The 19,855-nt window shown below is 42.8% G+C and overlaps 1 protein-coding gene across 25 annotated transcripts in view; it reads left to right on the top strand.

Moving 5' to 3' along the window:
- LOC146964605 (uncharacterized) overlaps window positions 1-19,855 on the top strand; it is a 46,304-nt gene that overhangs the window by 21,936 nt on the left and 4,513 nt on the right. The window contains exons 3-24 of one of the 25 annotated variants that reach the window (XM_085765915.1): window positions 4,653-4,670; window positions 4,824-4,895; window positions 6,354-6,395; window positions 7,092-7,142; window positions 7,391-7,426; window positions 9,167-9,223; window positions 9,298-9,339; window positions 9,483-9,539; window positions 9,786-9,845; window positions 11,237-11,320; window positions 11,512-11,556; window positions 12,723-12,791; window positions 13,172-13,249; window positions 14,423-14,521; window positions 14,975-15,001; window positions 15,110-15,235; window positions 15,904-15,975; window positions 16,570-16,740; window positions 17,514-17,606; window positions 17,849-17,941; window positions 18,087-18,179; window positions 18,314-18,464. In XM_085765915.1, coding sequence (XP_085622041.1) covers window positions 4,653-4,670; window positions 4,824-4,895; window positions 6,354-6,395; window positions 7,092-7,142; window positions 7,391-7,426; window positions 9,167-9,223; window positions 9,298-9,339; window positions 9,483-9,539; window positions 9,786-9,845; window positions 11,237-11,320; window positions 11,512-11,556; window positions 12,723-12,791; window positions 13,172-13,249; window positions 14,423-14,521; window positions 14,975-15,001; window positions 15,110-15,235; window positions 15,904-15,975; window positions 16,570-16,740; window positions 17,514-17,606; window positions 17,849-17,941; window positions 18,087-18,179; window positions 18,314-18,464 — 1,636 coding nt within the window. Of the gene's footprint in view, window positions 1-4,652; window positions 4,671-4,823; window positions 4,896-6,353; window positions 6,396-7,091; window positions 7,143-7,390; window positions 7,427-9,166; window positions 9,224-9,297; window positions 9,340-9,482; window positions 9,540-9,785; window positions 9,846-11,236; window positions 11,321-11,511; window positions 11,557-12,722; window positions 12,792-13,171; window positions 13,250-14,422; window positions 14,561-14,974; window positions 15,002-15,109; window positions 15,236-15,903; window positions 15,976-16,569; window positions 16,741-17,513; window positions 17,607-17,848; window positions 17,942-18,086; window positions 18,180-18,313; window positions 18,465-19,855 lie in introns of all 25 variants that reach the window. The other 24 variants (XM_085765913.1, XM_085765914.1, XM_085765919.1 and 21 more) reach the window with 24 other exon arrangements.

The raw sequence follows: 19,855 nt of genomic DNA, 5'->3' as shown, positions 1-19,855 counted from the left end.
AGTCTAGTTTTACTCCTTGATCCTCCTCTCTCAGGAGCTCTGAACGACCAGAGGTCAGTGAGCCAATCAGATGAGAGGCTGTGAGACTCTCCTCTGATTGGTCTGTGTGATCTAATCAAAATATAGCAGATTTAAGGTAAACAGTTGAGAGAAAGCAAATCCTGCCAGGCTGACTGCTTTGTTGTGCCATCACAAAGATATACAAGTCCTTGCAGCTCATTCTGAGGCTCATTTTCTGAATATAGGTTTTGTGCATCTCTATGGACTGAGGCTTTGATTCAGAGCCTAGATCTGCTTCATTATTAAAAAGACAGACCTCTATTTTTTTTTAACATGAAACCCTTGAGACACTCTGGAAACCAGCTAAACAGCTCTGTGGACTTCAGCTCATTTTTGTAGCTCCATAACACTCATGTTGTGCTGCTGTATAGTCATACCTAACCCTTCATAACAAACAAACTTCAGGCGTCTATTTGTTCTCTGTTTGGACCTGAAGCATTTCCTGTCAACACTGTTAAGCTGACTCTTTGATCCTGCGGGTCAGAGGTCAGAGGTGTAAACACAGAGCTGCAGCCGTCACTTTGAACAGCACTGTTTGGGTTAGAAAGTCTTCTATAATAACAAAAACAATTTACAAAATGCCACATTAACTTCTTAGAGACCATGTCAATAAACAGGGACGTTTTATCCCACATACAACATTTTCAGTGATGTGAGCACATACCTGAAGGAAGTGAAAAGTGAATGTGGATGTGTTTTTTTTTTTTTATTACAGTGTGGCTTCCACACAGCATGGTGAGGATTAGCACAGTTCACCAAAGCAATTAGCTTTTAGTCTCACTAATTACACTTTCAAGAAGGGTTTGAACCTTTCCCAGTTAATATCAGGCCAAATTCACAAACAATAGGTTTTAATAGTTATTTATATAGATAATTTAATAGTTTTTAATGGAGACAAGTCATACATTGATGTAGAACTAACCATCAGACTTTAACCAGTTCTACACCCTAACCCTTGATGTACATGTTTGACTAAGGCCAAAAATGTTTTGTCATAGTTGTTTTCTTAAAGCCCTGACTAAGTATGCCATATTATAATAGAGCCATACTCCTAGTTACTCCTCTATTTTGCCAGTTGATATCTACATCTGATTCTCCATACATTGTTCAGATGCTATGGAAAGTGAGATTTGCAGCCTCAGCATCCAGCACCTCAGGAGTCAGTGTTGGCACCATGTTGTAGTCTTTGTTGAGCCAGGTGCACAGCTGAGACGTCTCCGTGTGTGGCTGTGAGTTTGGACTGCAGATCGCTGGTGTGTTACTTGTGTTTTTATTTCAGTGGTTTTAGCACCTCTGAGAGTCAAACTTTTCCTAGCTCCCCGCTCTTAACCTGGAGTTAATCCTGTACATACACACAGATGCCTACCTCATCGGTCAAGACCGAACCTTTAAAGGTTGCCCGACAGTCTGCACCCACAGCTTGTTTTTGAAGTAAAGACTCCTAAAACTGTAAATACATGTTACTGCTGCCAGGAACCACTCACCTTTTAATATCTGAGGACTGTGTGTTGCTGTTGGAGTGATGCTCAGATGGTTTAGACAAAACAGGCCTCTGCTGGGGGTTCATCCATCAAGCCTTGCTGTAATGTTTCATATTGATATATAACTACTTATTTATTCTCACACTGACAAAACTGTGTGCATATAGTTTTTTCTTGCAGTGGATGGGCAGATATAAAACACCTCATGTTAAAAGCACACCTCAATGTAAAAAAAGACAATAAAATAGAAGACAAGTCAAAACAAAGAGCAAACACAACACAATGTATGCAGTAGAGCGATACAAATATTAAAATGAACACATCAATGAGTAAAAAAATAAAGTAAAACACAAGTGTTTATGAAATCCCTCTTAATTTTCTTTTAAAAACAGGTTGTGAGGCTGAGGTCAGTGCATCGCAGCCACAAATAATTAAAGGAACACTATATCAAAATTTTGAACTTCTCAATATATACACAATATTATATTTTGTTTTTGCCCAAATCCATTCTCTTTCTCTCTCTTTAATAAAAATTTAAGAATCTTTTTACTTGACACTATCAGTAACCTCTTCCCATTAAGGTTTACTGGGATAATCAGTGTTCAAGCCCCATTCAGTAATTCAGTAATGAAAACACAGTTGGTGTGAGCCCAAACAACAGCAGTGTGCACACAGTCATACGCACTGGATTAACGGTTATTGTTGAGCTGAGTCCGGTTGGGGTGCGTGTGTGTGTGTGTGTGTGGGTGGGTGTGTGTGTCTTTAAACCCTTTAGCTGAGTTCTAAAGTAGCTTAGCGGGCTGTGCTCCTTGGTCCAGACTCCAGTGGAGAGCAGTTGTTGTTGTTGTTGTCGACATGAGCGATGGGTCTCTGCGCTCGCAGCCGCCTCTGGGATGTTTGGATGTTTCCTCGGACTCTGAAGACAGAACTTAAAGGTGGATTACTGGCTTTATAGCAGCGGGTCGAAGAGTGCGCGGTCGCCTCTCTTGTTTCCGAGCTGAACTCTCAGTGCCGCGTCCCGCCGTGATCCGACCCACATGACCCACCGCGGTCTCGCCCGCTGACTGCCCAGAGGATGCAGCCTTTCCGGGTACCCTGAGGGCGGCAGGACGGCCGGGCGTCGGCTGGCGGGGAGGGGGCTGAGGGCGGCCCTCACCGGGCGCCCAGGGACCCCTCCGATCAAGAAGGGAAGCTTGGTGAGTCCAGCAGTGGCGACGAACCGTAAGCAGATTGTGTAACCCATTCGATGAATGGGGCTTATGACGGTGCCCGGCTCAGTTGCTAATTGGGTGTCCAGACACGTAAGTAGTGGACAAGATCCCTCCAGTCAGTTATTAATCTGTTCTGGACTGTGCATCCATCACCTCTGTGCCAAATTTTGCTCTGGTACATGTTGATGTTGAAGTGGAAACATGTTTTCCATTAGAATCTGCAGGTCAGGGATCATGCAGCACAGGTAGATGCAGAGTTGCTATGTAACAGATCACAATAGTGATTATTAATGGGAATAATACAAAATTGTTGAATTATTCCTGCAGTGATTTCAGATGAACTGTATCAGAGCTTCAGGGTGTCCTTCTGTGTTTGTGGTGTGTTATTAAATGAGTATCTGACTTCTACAACTCAATGACACCTTCTTGGAAGTGAGCGTGACTTTGTTGAGGTGTGCAAAAACAGCTGCAGCCATTCTCTTAGTCAGCTGTAGCGAGAGGTGCGAGACCTCCCAGGACCTCTCATCTCGAATGAACCCTTTAAATTTAGCGCAGCGGATTAGCCGTCTCCCATTGATCATCGGGGATTTGCCGCCCATCGCTGGAGCGATGCGTAGGTACAAAGAGGTCAGCGGCAAATCGAAGCCCGAAAGCCCGAATCACAAAGCAGGAAATCTGTATATTGGGCAAGCGCACAAGGAGACAGTGGTGGCAAATCTGGATTAAAGCACTGAGGCAATGGGATGGAAAGTGCAGCAGTGAGGGAGGGTGTGTGTTTTCAGCTGGCGTTGTGTTTGGTCAGTGGGGTAAAGAGGGACGAGATCCACAGGACGCTTTGATTTTAAAAGAATATGTCAAATGGTAAACAGAGGGTGGCTGGCAGTTGGCTTAGAGGAAGTGAATGTTATTTATTATGTATGGGGATGGCCTGAACTAGCTTTGAATCTCAATAAGTCACAACTAAGACAAGAGTTTGGATACTGCAGCTGATTTCATTGGTTTACTCCGACTCCTGCAGGTGAGTGAAGGAAGCTTCTGTCTCCACTGAGGCTGTTGATTGGCAGCAACGTCTTTGGTTGTGTATAGGGTTGCAAAATTCCGGGAATTTTCAAAGTTGGAAACTTTCCATGGGAATTAACGGGAATATATGGGAATAAACGGGAAATTTTACGTTTTGATTGGGTGGGGGTGGGGTGGAGGGGGGTGGGGGGTGAGTAATATTTTACTCAACATGTACACAACATACTCATGTTCAGTAAAATAATTGATTGCTCATACAAGAATTAAAACTTGATAAAGTTCTACAAATAAATCTGTTGAAATGTCATGTTTTTTAATTGTATTATTTTGCATGGATGTCTGCTTATGACAAAACAAAATATTTACATTTATGTTTGGATATGATATAGTTTGTTTAAATCACCCCCAATTTCCAGTTAATTCCCAATAATTCCCATGGAAAGTTTCCAATTTGGAATATTTCCAAAATTTCCCAGTTTAACTTCCCATGGAAAGTTTCCAGAAATGTACCAGAAATTTACTGGAAATTTTCCACCAACCCTAGTTGTGTAGCAGGATCAGTCGGTCACAGGAACACAGGCTTGATAGTGACACTGCAGCACTGGTGCAGCTGAAACCAGCCGCAAGGAACCATGGGAAAATGTCTGGTCACGCTAATAGGTCTTTAAGTCTCCAGTGAACTTGTGTTCTTGGGTCTCTCACTTTTCACTGTGCCGTGCAGGGGGGTACTTCACATTCCTCAGCTCCTCGTTTTTTTTTTTTCTTCTTTTTTCTGCATGCATGTCTGTTCTCCATCACATGTTTTTGAAGCTGATTTGTTTTTCTCCCGTTTTTCTGTTCCTTCATCCTTCCTCTACCCCACCTCGGTGTCGGTGTGTAGATCTTTCAGGTGCAGAAGGTAGGCCTCCTCTTCCTCTTTTCCACTTCAGACAGTATTTGATTTAAAACTCAGTTGTTAATAATAATCGGACGGTGCATGTGCTGCAAATTGTGTCCCATGAAAACCATGGGAGTCTTATTTCTCACGCCCTCATTTCTTATCTCTTTTTAGAAGTATTATGGCTTGAACACCAAGTACGACGACCGTGCGGACAGCAAATGGGGAGATATTGAACAGTGGATGGTATAGTTTCTGTGCTGTGCCATGACACTTAAAACAAACCCCGTACTAAACACCACGCATGTTCCTCTTTGGCACGTTTTACGTCTGTTTGTCAGAGGTTTTTTACGGGACACTCACTCTGCTTTTGAATTCCTGATGGTTCCTGTTGAGCCTTTTTAGAAAATAACAGATTATAATGAATCAAAGCTTTGGCCATTAATGATAATCCACTTACTGGAGGGAGCAGGGAGGCCGTTTTGGCTTTGAATCAGCATGACCATCTGCCCCACTGGTGTGAGACTGCATGGGATTTATGTACTGTGTCCAACGCACAAGTTTAATTACTGAGTTTGAGTTGTCCATTATCATGAGAGACGTTCACTCACAGCAGGTCAGATGTTTTGTGTGTGCGTGTGACTACTTTGACTAACGTGGTGTGTTTTTGATTGGAATAATTCACTGACAGCGTGTGAGATGATGGGATTTTGTTGCAGTTTGAGGTGACAGCATTGTTTTTGACTTTGTGTGTTGGCTGGATTGCTCACTGTCAAACTTGACTGTTTCAGTGAGAGAAAGCTCTTTACATCAACCAAGGCATGTGTCCTGGTTCATGTTGATTCTCGTGAAACAGTCTACACATAGGCTGAATCCAGATCAGCATGGTAACAAAACAAGTTTTGTTTTTTGTTACCCAGCCCACAGACGGTCCACTGTGATAAAAAGAAGCTCCGTTCTATTTATGCCACTCTTCACTGCTACAGAAGTTAAACTAAAAACAACACAGTGTCCTCACTCAGCAAATATCAGACAAATAAATCCCAGATTTTTCTGAAATTGTTATTGCAAGAGACTGTGTGTGATGCATGACAAAAGATCCTTTTCAAGTATTCAACAATTCCACATTATTTCATCATGAGGGCGGTGCATACAGTATATTTTCCTTGAGGGATGTTGTTCTGACACAAATGCTGCATTTTGTAGTTGTGTGCTTTCGGTGAAGAGCATCCACACTTTGGAGCCGAGTCAGAACATGTTTGCATAGGTCACTGGTTTTTGATTCTCTTTGACACCTGTGGAGCCAATGCAATCAGAAACCATCCCATAAATATTCATGTGGACATTCCTGCCCAACATTACACCGCATTTGTTATGTGACTGCTGGAAACATCACTGGAAACCAGGGTTTACCCTCAGTGGCCCTCGAGATCTAAATAAAGGTTAAAGAAAAGAAAGGTTTGATCAAAACGATTAAGCATCATGACCTTACAATAAAAATTCAAACTGACTCTCAGTAAGTTTGAGAAGCTTTTACTGGGCTGGAATGTTAACATGAACTCCCTGGACCAGCAGTTATCTCCCTCATCCGTCTGTTTCATTGATCTTTGACATCTCTCTCTCCTCCTTCACTCTCTCTTCACCCCCGCTCCTCTTCATCTTGACCACTCTCCCTCCCCCGCCCCCCTCTCTCCCCCCATCCAGGAGGACAGTGAGAGATACTCACGTTCTTCACAGATACACGTGGTTTGTAGCCTTCCCTCTGTTTCCATCTCCTCATGCATTTCTCCTCTGTGCTGCGATCTGTCCTCCATCACTTGGAAAAAGATAACAGGGAGAAACTAGTTAGTCTGTTTGTAATACTGCATATAAACAAGTATCTTATTTCATAAGAGGTCCTTCTGTTTTAATGTGCTCTTTGAATTAATATTTACAGCAAATGTAACAGTTTTCTTCCTCGTTCACCTTCTATTCTTCTTCTATTCAGAATTTTCCAACACTAAATCCATTAGTGCATAAGGGAATTTATTTAATGCAGTCAAATAATCTGCATATGTTGAGTTTTATTGACTAAAGCTTTAACTGTTGGAAAATAGAAGAAATGAGATGGAAATAAACTGTGCTGAATGGATTGTACCATGTTCAGAAATGTATACATTTCTATGTAGCAGAGGTTTTTTTTTTTCCAGGCCTTCATTTGTAAATGACCTTGTCCAGCCAGGCTAACAGACTCTGACATTGTTTGACTATTGGCTTTTATCTGAGAGTCTAAGTATTACAAAGTGCCTCAGCTTTAACTGCCTGGTCTCAGTATTGAATGTAATGCAGAGCAATCACTCATGTCAAAATCCACTGTTTGGTGTCGTTGTTGATGTACATCACACACTGTGTCCACTCTCCACACTCTAACCATCCATTTCAATGTCTTGCTCTCTCACACAGCTCTCAGACGAAGATGAGCGGATGTCAGTGGGAAGCCGGGGCAGTGTCAGGGTCAGTATGATTCAAACTGCACATACAATAAAAAAAACAAAACAGACGCTGTCTCTCTATCTTCTTTTTTTCTTTGTTCCTGTCAGTCGTTATCAAACACCGCTGCTTTTTTGACTCTCAAAGAATCAACCTGGTCCTCTCTCACCTGTGGTGATGTGGAGGCAGCGTGTCTGTCCTTGAGAATTTAACAAGGTGCTGTCAGTGTGGGTGGCACATGTTGGTGATGATGATGTGTGTTTCTACAACAGTCAGATCTTGATGCAGTCGGGGCGTACGGAGGAGGGGTAAGGGCTCGTACGGTTGAAACATAAGTGGTGGATTAGTTTTTAACCCCTCTGCCTGAAGGTTTGTCGTGAACGGACTGCCCCTTTAACAGCTGTTTTTTCTTACAATTACATCAGCAATACAAAGCATGTTTGTGTGTGCGTTAGGCTATTTTAACAGTGAAACACATTGGTTGTGTTAAAGGGATAGTTCAACATTTTGGCAAATTGGCCCATTGCCATAATCCCTATAGTCATAGCAGTAGGTTCGTTACCTTTAATTGTCGGTGCAAGCTATTTTTAGAACGGCGGAGCAGAGCCATGAGCTGCTCAGAGCTATGCTACGGAGGCTAATGGGATTTCTTGGTATACCACATCGAACAAATACACAATCCAACAACTCCACAACGCTCTGGTGGACAAGTTGTGACCTGCACATTCACCACGCTAAGTATGAGATAATAACGGAACGTTGCGAGACGGAGTTGTTTTCAAGGTAAATTCATGCGAAACCGCTGATGCGCATTCCTGTTGGGGGCAGTTTTTCAGCAAGCAGTCTCTGCATTTGCCTCGAGAACAACTCTGTCTCGTAACATTCCATTATTATCTCATAGCGTGGTGAATGTGCAGGTTGTCCACAAGAGCGTTTTGGAGTTGTTGGATTGTGTATTTGATGAGTTTGATGAGGGAAACCAAGAAATCCCATTAGTCTCCGTAGCGTAGCTCTGAGCAGCTCACGGCTCTGCTCCGCCGTTCTAAAAATAGCTTGCACCAACAATTAAAGGTAACGAACCTACTCCTAAAACTATAGGGATTATGGCAATGGGCCAGTTTGCCAGAACTATCCCTTTGGTGTATGGTTGATCAATGATAATAAATAATACCCATTTAAAAGTGTGTACGTGCATGGGTGTGAGTGTATGAGTGCACGTGTCTGAGTAGAATTAGTAATTAGCACAATAATTTTTTATTGTGCTAATGACCCTAAACCAATAGTAAAAGTAATATAACTAGTAGTGCACATCACTATAAATAAACAAACAGCAGTAGTTAAGTCCGTTTCAGGCGTCTTGTGTAACATTGTAAGGAGATTCATTGGTTGCCATTAATAAAAGTAACATGGCAGCAAACAGGGCCGACAGAGCAACTCTAGCAGCAACCGTCTGATCTGGGTGCTGCCTTCACACGTGGTTTTGCAAAGGTTTGAACTTCATAGTCATCGTAGACCACACCCTTTGAAAGAGGTGGCCTCTGAACTGTAACACGGCCATTGTCTTTTTTATTTTGCAAGATACACGTGAAACACATGTCTCTCTGTTTGAAAGTTCGACGTGATCCTGTGGACTGAGATCGTGCTCACTCTCGCTCATGTTTTTGTTTTTGCTGTTGTGAGGGAGCGTTGCCCACCTCGGGGTCAGATAGATTGGATTTGAACACAATGTTAGAGCCTGCTCGCTCCAACCAAAACACACTTGGTACTATTTTAGCCTCTGTTATGTCTCTAAATGTGAAGGCCTGTTTTTTTTCTGTGCTACATAATAGTGGAAAAATTCCTTATACTAATCTGTTTGATGGCTGTACTAGATCTTGACTGTTTGGCTCAGTCGGTGTGTTGCATGTTCATCCACTGTGACCTGGAGCTGTTTCTACCAGGGTCCACTGTGCATGTGGAAGGTTGTGTGTTTGTTGTTGTGGTTCGGAGGTGAGATGCTCCATCTTCCATCCTCATGGTTCTCCCTCTCCTTCCTTCCTCCCTCTAAGAGCTCCTCACATAAGAAGTCAAAGAAAAAGAAGAAACATAAGCACAAAGACAAAGATGTATGTAAAAGCTCAAACTGCAGGTCTCATCAGAAACGGCATCAGTGTTTCTCATGCGTCTTCTTTATTTGCAGAGGAACGGCTGTGACGACGATTACAGCGTCATGTCCAGCAGGGTTAGTAGCCGTGTGCGCAGACGTCCGTGTTTGGTCTGATGTGGAACAAGTTGCATGATTTGAATAAGTTGTCTGGAGAGGGAAAGTTACACAGAAGCCGAGTCGTGTCTCTCACAGCCCTCTCCTCCCTCTCACACCGTCAGAGCTCCAGACTCAGTGATGAAAGCAGAGCGTCTCGTGCCTCCAGGCTGGACCTGACGGTGCGTGCCGGCCTCCCTCTAATCCATCTCACTGAACAGCTGTTTTCTCTGTCCTCAAAAAAATGTGTAGCTCTGCTGTTTTTGTTGAGGGCAAACTGCTCTGTTGACACTTTAACAAACGGAGCAGATAAACCCAAGTGTTTTCGTATGATACTCTGTTACCTGGCAACCTTATTGGGTGGTGTGGTTGCGGCCAGGCTGAGATGACGTGTTGAGATGTTGTTACCTGTGCTCCCAAACTCTCAGAGCTCCAGACTGAGCGACGACAGCCGGGTGTCCCGCGCCTCCAGATTAGACCTGCAGCCGGTGGGTGGCTCCGCAGTGCACTCAGACCACTGACGGCATGTGTGTGCACTAATCTTTAAAGGGATAGTTCAACATTTTGGCAAATTTGCCTATTGCCATAATCCCTATAGTTATAGAGGTAGGTTCATTACCTTTAATTATTGGTGCATGTTATTTTGAGATCGGCGGGGCAGAGACGTGAGCTGCTCAGTGAACACAATGGAGGTGAATGGTACAGGTCCCTCAAAACTCATCAAATACACAATCCAACAACTCCAAAATGCTCTTGTGGACAAGTTGTGACCTGCTCATTCACCAAATTCTGAAATAATCATGTATAATTCTGTAACATTACGACACATGGAGCAAATACTCGGAACTACTTGCGCTTTTGATATCAGTCCGCCCAGTAGCCGTGTCTGGAATGTATTTCTGGTTATACATTTGCCTTGAAAACAACTCACAACTTGTCTATGAGAGTGTTTTAGAGTTAAAAACCCTTTATTTTAGCTGACACGCGTTGGTGTTTTTTGAACTGTACCCCCTAAAATAAATTTTCAACTTTTTCAAACCAACCTGAGTGCCTGCACTTTTTTCTTTTTGATCTGTTACCCTTTGCAAGAGCACTGGTGGTTTGAGGGACACCAGCAGCGCTCCTGTGATCCTGTTGTTAGTGTTTTAGAGTTGTTGGATTGTGTATTTAATGAGTTTGATGAGGAACAGGGGACCCATACCGTTCACTGAGCAGCTCACATCTCTGCCCTGCAGATCTCAAAACAACATACACCTGTAATTATGACTACAGGGATTATGGCAATAGGCGAATTTGCCAAAATGTTGAACTATCCCTTTAACATCTAAAGTTCTGACCATTAACAATGGAGTTGCAGTATCAGCTCGTCTACATGCAGATAACAAAAAGATAAATGAATGTGCACGCAGTTTTATTCTGAGTTGAAGTTTTACAAAACTTCCTGTTGTCTCAGCACAGTAGAGGAAGTACAGTCACTATGTCTAAGTCCAGATCTCTGTGTGCATCAGTCTTGTCTTTGTCCGTTAACACATGTTGGCAGGCACACTGACTGTGTGGTTGTGTTTCCTTTATTAAAAACAAGCCACACATGACTGCCAGTGATGATGATGAGCTTGTCTGACTTTTCCTGGGAAGGAGCCATAAAAGCTTGGTTATAGGTTTAAATGGACTTTTGAATTAATTGGTTTGTGCATATCTGTGTGTGTGTGTGTGTGATTTGCTCTGTACGGTGCCAATGCCTCTTACTCACAGCTGCACTTTTCCATACTAGTATAAATACACTGCTAACAGTCACAAGGTTCATTCTTGGACAAGGGTTGGACGGCTCCGTCTCTTGGCTCATGTCTCCTGCTTCCTTTTTCCACTCTCCTCATCTCAGAGCGCTTACGCTTCCTCTGACCTGTACGGCCTCAACGGTCTCTCCTCCTCCCGAAACCCCGGTTCAACTTTCAATGGTTACCAGGTCCGTATACAGACAAACACCAGATGGACACATAGATGTAAACACACGGAGGAAAAAAACACTTGACAGATCTGTGGCGCTCCTCTGCAGCTGGGCCGCAACATGTGACGCTAGAGGCTTTCCAGTAGTGAAGTTAAAACTCTCTTCATTCACCTGCTGTCTTTTCTCTCCCACAAACAAACATTCTGCAGTTTTACAGGTCACTCAGTCACACCAGCCAGCAGCTCTGTCGTAGGGTTGGTTCCTTTATTTCCTGCTCACCTTTACCCCACTGTAACTTCCACTCAGTGTTAACTAGGGATGTCATGATTACTTGTTTTCACAATTAATCACAGTATTAAACGCCACAATTATTTAACCGTAAAGGTTCCTAAATACCGAACGCAAAATTACACAACAACCGTGTGTAACTTCGTTATCTCATAGCGTGGTGAATGTGCAGGTCACAACTTGTCCACCAGAGCGTTTTGGAGTTGTTGGATTGTGTATTAGATTAGTTTGATGAGGGAAACCAAGAAATCCCATTAGCCTCCGTAGCGTAGCTCTGAGCAGCTTGTGACTCTGCTCCGCCGTTCTAAAAATATCTTGCACCGACAATTAAAGGTAACAACCCTACTGCTATGACTATAGGGATTATGGCAATGGGCCAATTTGCCAAAATGTTGAACTATTCCTTTAACGTAACACTAAATTAGTAGGAATTTAATTGTTGCACAGCATTTCTAAGGAAAAAAAAAGATACAAAAAAAAACTTCAAACATTTCCGCTAATGGATTAACAATTCCTAACTTAATTAGTAATGCAATTATATTTTGACTATATTTGATTTTACACATTCATAGTGTTGTAAATATGTAAATTTAATATAATAATTGCGATTATTTCTCTGACAATAATCGTACCAAGAAAATCTATAATCGTGACATCCCGAGTGTTAACACACAGGACTGAATGATGATCAAATGTTTTTAATAGAGATGTCCTGGGCTAGTTTTCACAGACACACAAAATCTAGTCTAATATAATGAATATACAATAATCAATTTGATTTTATTTATCATTCAGCCCTAACTTGTACCACTAGTCTTACGAGCATGTTATAATGAACTTCCTAATCTGAAGGGCAGAGGATTTGTTGGTTAAGTCAAGAGCTTCCAGCTCAATGTGTCACCATGTTTTAAATTCACTGAGTGACTGCACACAGTTGTATGCTGAAGACACACATCAGGCTCTGAAGGGAGGCTGCAGGCTTCACAACTGAGTAGGAACGCATGCAACAATGTGTGTATCTGTTTCTGTTCTCTGCTGCTTACACTGTGTGTGTGTGTGTGTGTGTGTGTGTGTGTGTGTGTGTGTGTGTGTGTGTATGTGTATGTGTGTGTGTGACATGTGACATGTGCAGACCTCCTTGTATGACGACTCTGCCAGTCTGTGCAGTGGATCACGCCGGGTCACTGGCTCCAGCTCCCATGTAAGACACAACTCAGCCACCTTGTGTGTGTGAAGTGTGAACAGTGTTTTTTTTTTTTTTATAGATTTTTACATTGATAGGATCTTTCCAGTCTAATTCTAAGTATCAGCTCTGTAGGTAGTTGAAACGGTCTACTGGTTCCAGTCTGAAACATCCTCTGGACACCATCTGGAAGCATATTATTATTTACTTAATACATCATTTGAGCAGTTTTATAGTCCACAAGATCATTGAATTTTAAGGTCTGTAGGTTTATGAAAAATTTGTTTGTCAAGTCTCGATAATCAGCCCTGTTGATTTTCCTTATTTGCTCTCTATGTAATATGTGTGTGCGTGCCTTGACATACACACAGAACCATGACTCTGTGTTTCCTCCGCAGCCTTTAGAGTACACTAGTTACCGCAGCTCCGGCTCCAGAGCCTCCAGCAGGGCCAGTTCAGCCCGAGCCAGCCCAGTGGTGAGCCCACACCCCACAGACACCCCGCTGCCCGCTCCAGGGTTTAAAATGCATTAGCCCACGCCCCACAGTGTAAAATGATGATGCTCTCCCACTCCAACATGAAGCTTTATGATTCATGGTTCGACTGTAGAGGAATTCAATTCATAATCTCTCTCTCTGGGTGTTGCTGTGACTCCCAGTTCAGAGAATCCGACATTGTCAAAACATCATTGTGCTGTGTGCAGAACACAAGCAGGTATTACCTGATGGACTGCAGCACTTTTGTAAATAATTGTGATGTTGTTGTGAAGCTCGAGTCCCTGCAATGAAATCACATTAATGCCTGAAATGTAACTATGAAAAAGCAAAGTGCACAGACTGTGTGTCATTAATCCAGTTCACTGAGTCTTGGAAGAGCCACAGTGCAGTTGCTTGTCTGGAGCCATCTGTCACAAGCCTGTAGCTGCAAAGTGCTTCACTTTAGACTCATTAGGCACAAAAACAGGGAAAACAACTTTCTTTTTAACATTCTTTTTAGACGTCTGCTGATTTATCAGTCTCCTGTTTACGTAGAGGGGGCTTCATCACAGACCAAATCCAGCACCAAATTTTGCGTCTCATATCTCATTCAGATAAATGAGCTGCTCTCAGACATTCTTATTAATGGGACGTCATGATCATAGAGGGTAAAATGAAACGTGGGCCCAGTCACAAAGTCTTCCTGTTATTCCCAGATTTTCTCTGTGACAGCTGGAATTGGGCCAGATGTGACGGTAGCATCTTTGAATCACGCTGTACACGGGCCAGATGTGGGCCGTGGGGTAGCCTACAGTACCATCACTGGGACTTTATGGATTTATTTTGCTACCTGTGTTGCATTCATGTCAGTGGTCTTTCTTTGTGATACAATATAAAAATAAAAAAAAAGTGATAATATAGTTTTTTGTAGGCTCCTTTTGGCTCTTCCATGGGGACAAACAATCCCAGTTAAAAACAAACAAACAAAGAGAACATTTGTGGATATAACTGGATTAGATTTAAGACAATAAGATACGTGATCATTTCTCATTAACTCTCTCCTGTCTCATCTTCATATGATTTCCTTCCTGGCTGCTCTCTGCTCTCTGCTGACCCCACTCTCTGTGCTTGGTTTCCTTGTTGTTGTGTTTCGCCCCCTGGTGGCCGACGTAGGACAACTGCGGCTCTGTTGCCAGTTTTTTGCGGAGCGCGGCCAGCAGCAGCGGCCTGCCCCGGGACTTGGACGACGTTACTATTCCTGACTTTTCAGATGTGAGTGGCTTTGCCCCCGCAGGAGGCCGAGGCTATGAAGTGAGCTGAATCTTTGCTTTTCCACCGTGTGCACTCTGCCTGGAACAACCATGGTTGATGGTGTGATGTTTCTAGTGTTTTGGTTTTTTATTCCAACACACGGTTTGCTGTTGAATGACCAGTTAATGATGATAAAGTGTTTGGTCACCAGTCTACTAATTATTGGCATGGCGTTGCATCATAATAAAGGTGTGGTATTTTTCAGGCATGTTGATGAACAGAGAGCGTACTGGGGGACCGGAGGTGTTGTTTTGTCGTTGTGTTGCTTTTTCATTAGGAAACATTGAGCGAGATGTGCTGAGCTGTGTGTAGAAGGCTTTTGAGACTTCCTTCCTTCCTCCGTCAGTTCGTCCTCTTGGCCCTGTGGCCTCTGAATCCCCCTCTGTGCTCACTCTGTTTCATTTGTCTCAACAGGTGGAAGACAGAGATTATCTAGAAAAGGTGAGTGGACCACAGTCTTTCACAAAATATACCGTTTTTTTGTTTTCTTTTCTTTTTTTGATTGAATAATTTCCATGGAGATGAATTATTTCTGTCTGTCTTCCTCAGGGATCTCGAGCAGCTTCTGCTCTAACTGCAGGAACCCTCACCTCTTTAGGTGGGACGTCCTCCAGGAGAGGAAGCGGGGACACAGCCATAACCGCAGACACTGAGACGTCCATACGAGAAATCAAGGTAACGCTGAAGAGATGCAACTTCCAAAAGACACGGAGGACACATCCACGCAGAGTTATAGAAAGATTTAGTTAGATGGTATTCATTATTGGAAAGTCACTAATAATCTAAAATAAGTGGATTCTGTTTATTACAGTGAATTAAGCTTGATCTTTCCTTTCCAACAGTGTTGTCTAGGGCAAGACGACTTATTTACTGTATGTCATATTGATAGTTATTAAATGTCTGTTTAGTTACAACATGAAATGTCAGTTGCTTTTGCTTTCACTTGTGCAGTAAAATGATTTTATTTCCATATTGATCCATCCAGCCTCTTTAAAAACAGCAGCAGCTTTGTGTCAGAGCAGAAACTGTCCAGAGTTAAATCTTAGTGTGTGTACACATGAGGAAATCCAGTGTAGAGCTGCAGGCATTAAGTAATCTCTCTAAATAACGCTTTCCTTAATTAAACTTAAGTCCTTAAGTCCACAGTGGACACAAATAGAAACAACAAGCATCCAGCGTCCTGCTGCTGCTCTGTGCTGTGTTTGTATCATTTTCTTTGTTTCTGCCAAACACACCGTGTCTTTGTCTTTGTGTCGGTCACCAAACTCCTGCTTCACCTTCCCTGACACTGTCACACTCTGCTTCTCTGCTTCTCCGCTCACTGCCGCCGCGCTCGTCGCCAGGAGATTCATGAACTGAAGGATCAGATTCAAGATGTGGAAACCAAGTATACGCAGAACCTAAAAGAAGCCAAGGTATAAGTCTGAGACCAGATCCAGAGTGTCGACTAATCCGCATTTACGGCTGCTGTGGTTTATTTCTCTGTTTTTTCCGCCTCAATATCAGTCAGATCAGTGCAGACTACACCAGCTACTTTAATGAGATTCTTTTTCATTCACAAAAGATCAACAACAGACAACCTGATGAACTGGAAATGAAATAAATGATGAAGGCTTTTGCTCTGGCTATAAAACAATTGTCTCATTCAGACAATAACCTAGAAGCAATACTGCTTCTCCAGACCCAACACAAACAGCGACACACACGGAAAGCGTGTTTTTAATAAGAAGAAAAATAGCTGCAGTTTCACTGGCAAAGTTGCATCTGCATGTTGTATCTTTCTTCATTTGATCTTGTGTGTCGGCCTTTACTTCTTTACTTCCATTTTCATTTACCAGCCTTATCAGTTGTGTGGTGCAGTTGAAATATTCCCCTGTCCGAAGTCTCCATCCTGTGTTAGATAGATGTGATAGAGGAGAGTAAGACTCCATGGCTTGGTGTGATAGCATGTTGTATATGAGCCTGCAACCACCTCTAATAGCCTCCTATTCTCTTTGTAATGACACCAGGATGCTTTAGTAGAAGTGGAGGAGAAGTACCGTAAAGCCATGGTGTCCAACGCCCAGCTGGACAATGAGAAGAACAACCTCATGTACCAGGTGGACACGCTGAAGGACTCGCTCATGGAGCTGGAGGAGCTGCTGTCCGAGTCACGCCGGGAGTACGAGGACAAAGTCAAGGTACTGTACGGCAGACAGACACAAAGACTGAGGGTTATGTAGAATGATGCTGCATAGTATTCAGTTTATCAGAATAAAACATGACACACACAGCACATCCTAAACCACGGTTGATGCTTTATTTTGACTTTAGGCTTTATAGATAAAGTAAAACAGTAGTGTAATGCAGAAGACACAGTTGTAGGAAAATAAACAGTTTAATCAGATGAAGACATCGCCCTTGACAGCAATGGAGTCATCTTTCATGTCATGTTTGTCATGTAATTGTGTGTGTGTGTGGGGGGCAACCGCCATTCCGACATCCCACTAGTCCGACATTGGCCTCTAATTGTCTAAATAGCAACACTTAATTTTCTATCAAATGTCCCGTCATTCTGGAAATTCTTGCCTCCTATGGTCGGAATGACGGTATTTTTTTCTTTTTTTTAACATCCTGCCTTTCCGACAATTCCTTTGATAGCTTATTTTTTCCCCAAAAGATTTTGCACTGGTTGGGCTTAGGCAATGATGAAAGGAGTTAGTTAAGTTTAGTAAAAAGACCAGGTAGAGGCTAGACAGGCCAGATAGATAGAATCCAAAGTAGGAGGGAGCCACCTGTTGAGTAATGCACATTTCTATATTGAAAGCCTTGTTGGAATGGTGGGACGTTCGCATGTCGGAATAGCGTTATGTCTAAATGGTGGTATGTCGGAATGACAGCATGTAACCGTGTGTGTGACATGTTTGCTCCAGATGAAGTTGCTGATGATCAAACTGTCTCTTATTCCCTGCAGGAATTTGATAGAGAGAAACACGCTCACAGTGTCCTTCAGTTCCAGTTCAGTGAAATGAAAGAGACGCTAAAACAAAGCGAAGAGCTGCTTAATGTGAGTATTTGTGTCCTGGTGTCACTGAGGTGAAACAGGAACCTTCTGGATTAAAAAAGACAGATTTTTACAAAAAAAACATGAAGCAGTGACTCAGTTTGTCGCTTACACAATCTTCATGTTGAGGTGCTTTTCACAGCTTTCTTTCCTTTTCACCGTTGTGCATGCTTGCGCTGCACTTTTCTTTTCTCTCTCTCTCTCTCTTCCTCTCAATCTTTTGTTTTCCTCTTCCTGCTATTCAGGAGATCCGTCAGCTACGGCTGAAACAGGATGGTTTTGTTAGAGAGGTATCTGACCTGCAGGAGACAGTGGAGTGGAAGGATAAAAAAATTGGGGTACGGCCCTCAAGCTCTCATTGTCGAGTTCTCTATCGTTAATCCAATATCACCTTTGCATGACACTGAACACCTTTTTGCTTCCTTTTCTTCTCCACACATTCCTTCTTCCTCTGTACCCTCTGCTGCTCTTGGCTCCGCTCAGGCCTTAGAGCGACAGAAAGAATACACAGATGCAATCCGAACTGAGCGCGACGAGCTCAGAGAGGAGGTGGTGAAGCTCAAAGACATTCTGAAGGTGAAACCCATAATTATTGAACGTGAAAGTAATTACCCAGCTGCTAATACTGGTAAAAATGTTGAATCATCTGTGTTTAATGAAAATACACAGGGTTTACATGTGTGTAACCAGTGTCTTCTCACTCTGTTTAGAAACATGGAATAGTTTTGGGACCTGATCTTAACGTCAACGGGGACATCGGTGGAGCAGAAGTTGACGGGTCCACCGGTGGAGACTCTGCCCAGCAACCAGCTCAGGATTCACAGACCCCCCCGGCCCCAACAGAGGGGAACAGCATGCTCGGTAAAACACACTGTGTAATTACAGCTTTGTTGCCTAAGTGCATGGCTTAGCATAACACCAGCTGAAGACTTTCCCTCCCACATGATAGTCAGTAGTGAGACAGTATGTAGGCAAGTATTCTAGAAATAAACTCTCAGTATTTTCTTTTTCAACAATTGGTGTTTTTTTTTATATTTTTGTATTTTTATATACTGAACGTCTCATTTTAAAGTAATATTTTGGCAAATCGGCCCATTGCCATAATCCCTATAGTTTTAGGAGTAGGTTTGTTACCTTTAATTGTCGGCGCAAGCTATTTTTAGAACGGCGGAGCAGAGCCGCGAGCTGCTCAGAGCTACGCTACGGAGGCTAATGGGATTTCTTGGTTTCCCTCATCAAACTCATCAAATACACAATCCAACAACTCTAAAACATTGTGACCTGCACATTCACCACGCTGTGAGATAATAACGGAACGTTACGAGACGGAGTTGTTTTCGAGGTAAATACAGAGCCTGCTTGCTGAAAAACTGCCCCCGAGGGGAACGCGCATCAGCGGTTTTGCATGAATTTACCTTGAAAACAACTCATTCTGTTATTATCTCATAGCGTGGTGAATGTGCAGGTCACAACTTGTCCACCAGAGCGTTTTGCAGTTGTTGGATTGTGTATTTGATGAGTTTGAGGTGGGAAACCAAGAAATCCCATTAGCCTCCTGACGTAGCTCTGAGCAGCTCGCGGCTCTGCGCCGTTCTAAAAATAGCTAGTTGCACCGACAAGTAAAGGTAACACACCTACTCCTAAAACTATAGGGATTATGGCAATGGGTCAATTTTCCAAATTGTGAACTATCCTTTTAAATTCAGGAAATGCAAAACAGTAACCTATAATATGGAGAATGGCTTCAGTAGTGCAAATATTCAACTTGATACACAAATGACTGACTGTTCACATTTCAATTTTAAAAAATAACTTTATTAAATCATAATTTGAACGACTATGCTCCATATGTGCAGTATAGTAGAGGAGGATGGAGTGAACTCTTCAGCTGTCAGTGCTGAGCTCCTGTGCTGTGCTAACTAACACTGATCTTAAAGGATAAGTCTGGTGACTGTATTTCTCTTGAGAGTGAAAAATATGTTTTGTAGATTTGTGAGGAAAGAGAGGGAGACACACACTCCCAGGACCAGTTCCATTAAGTAGCTGCTCTGGAGCTGTTAGTGCTCTGGTTGTGAGCCAGCATGGACGATGTCTTTAACGTGCTGGGGACAATCCAAGTTTGAACATCAGTGATTCTGTGGCAACTAGACTCTGTCAGCTGATAAAGATGGCCCTAACTAGATTAAATTAAACAGACCATGTGATGCAAGTGAAGTGAATGGTGTGTCTATGCACTCACTCCTCTGTGCTGT

The sequence above is a fragment of the Trachurus japonicus genome, chromosome 21, assembly GCF_045865225.1.
Source record: "Trachurus japonicus isolate A0001 chromosome 21, Traja_1.0".
Lineage (NCBI taxonomy): Eukaryota > Metazoa > Chordata > Actinopteri > Carangiformes > Carangidae > Trachurus > Trachurus japonicus.
This window is presented reverse-complemented; position numbering and strand designations above follow the sequence as displayed.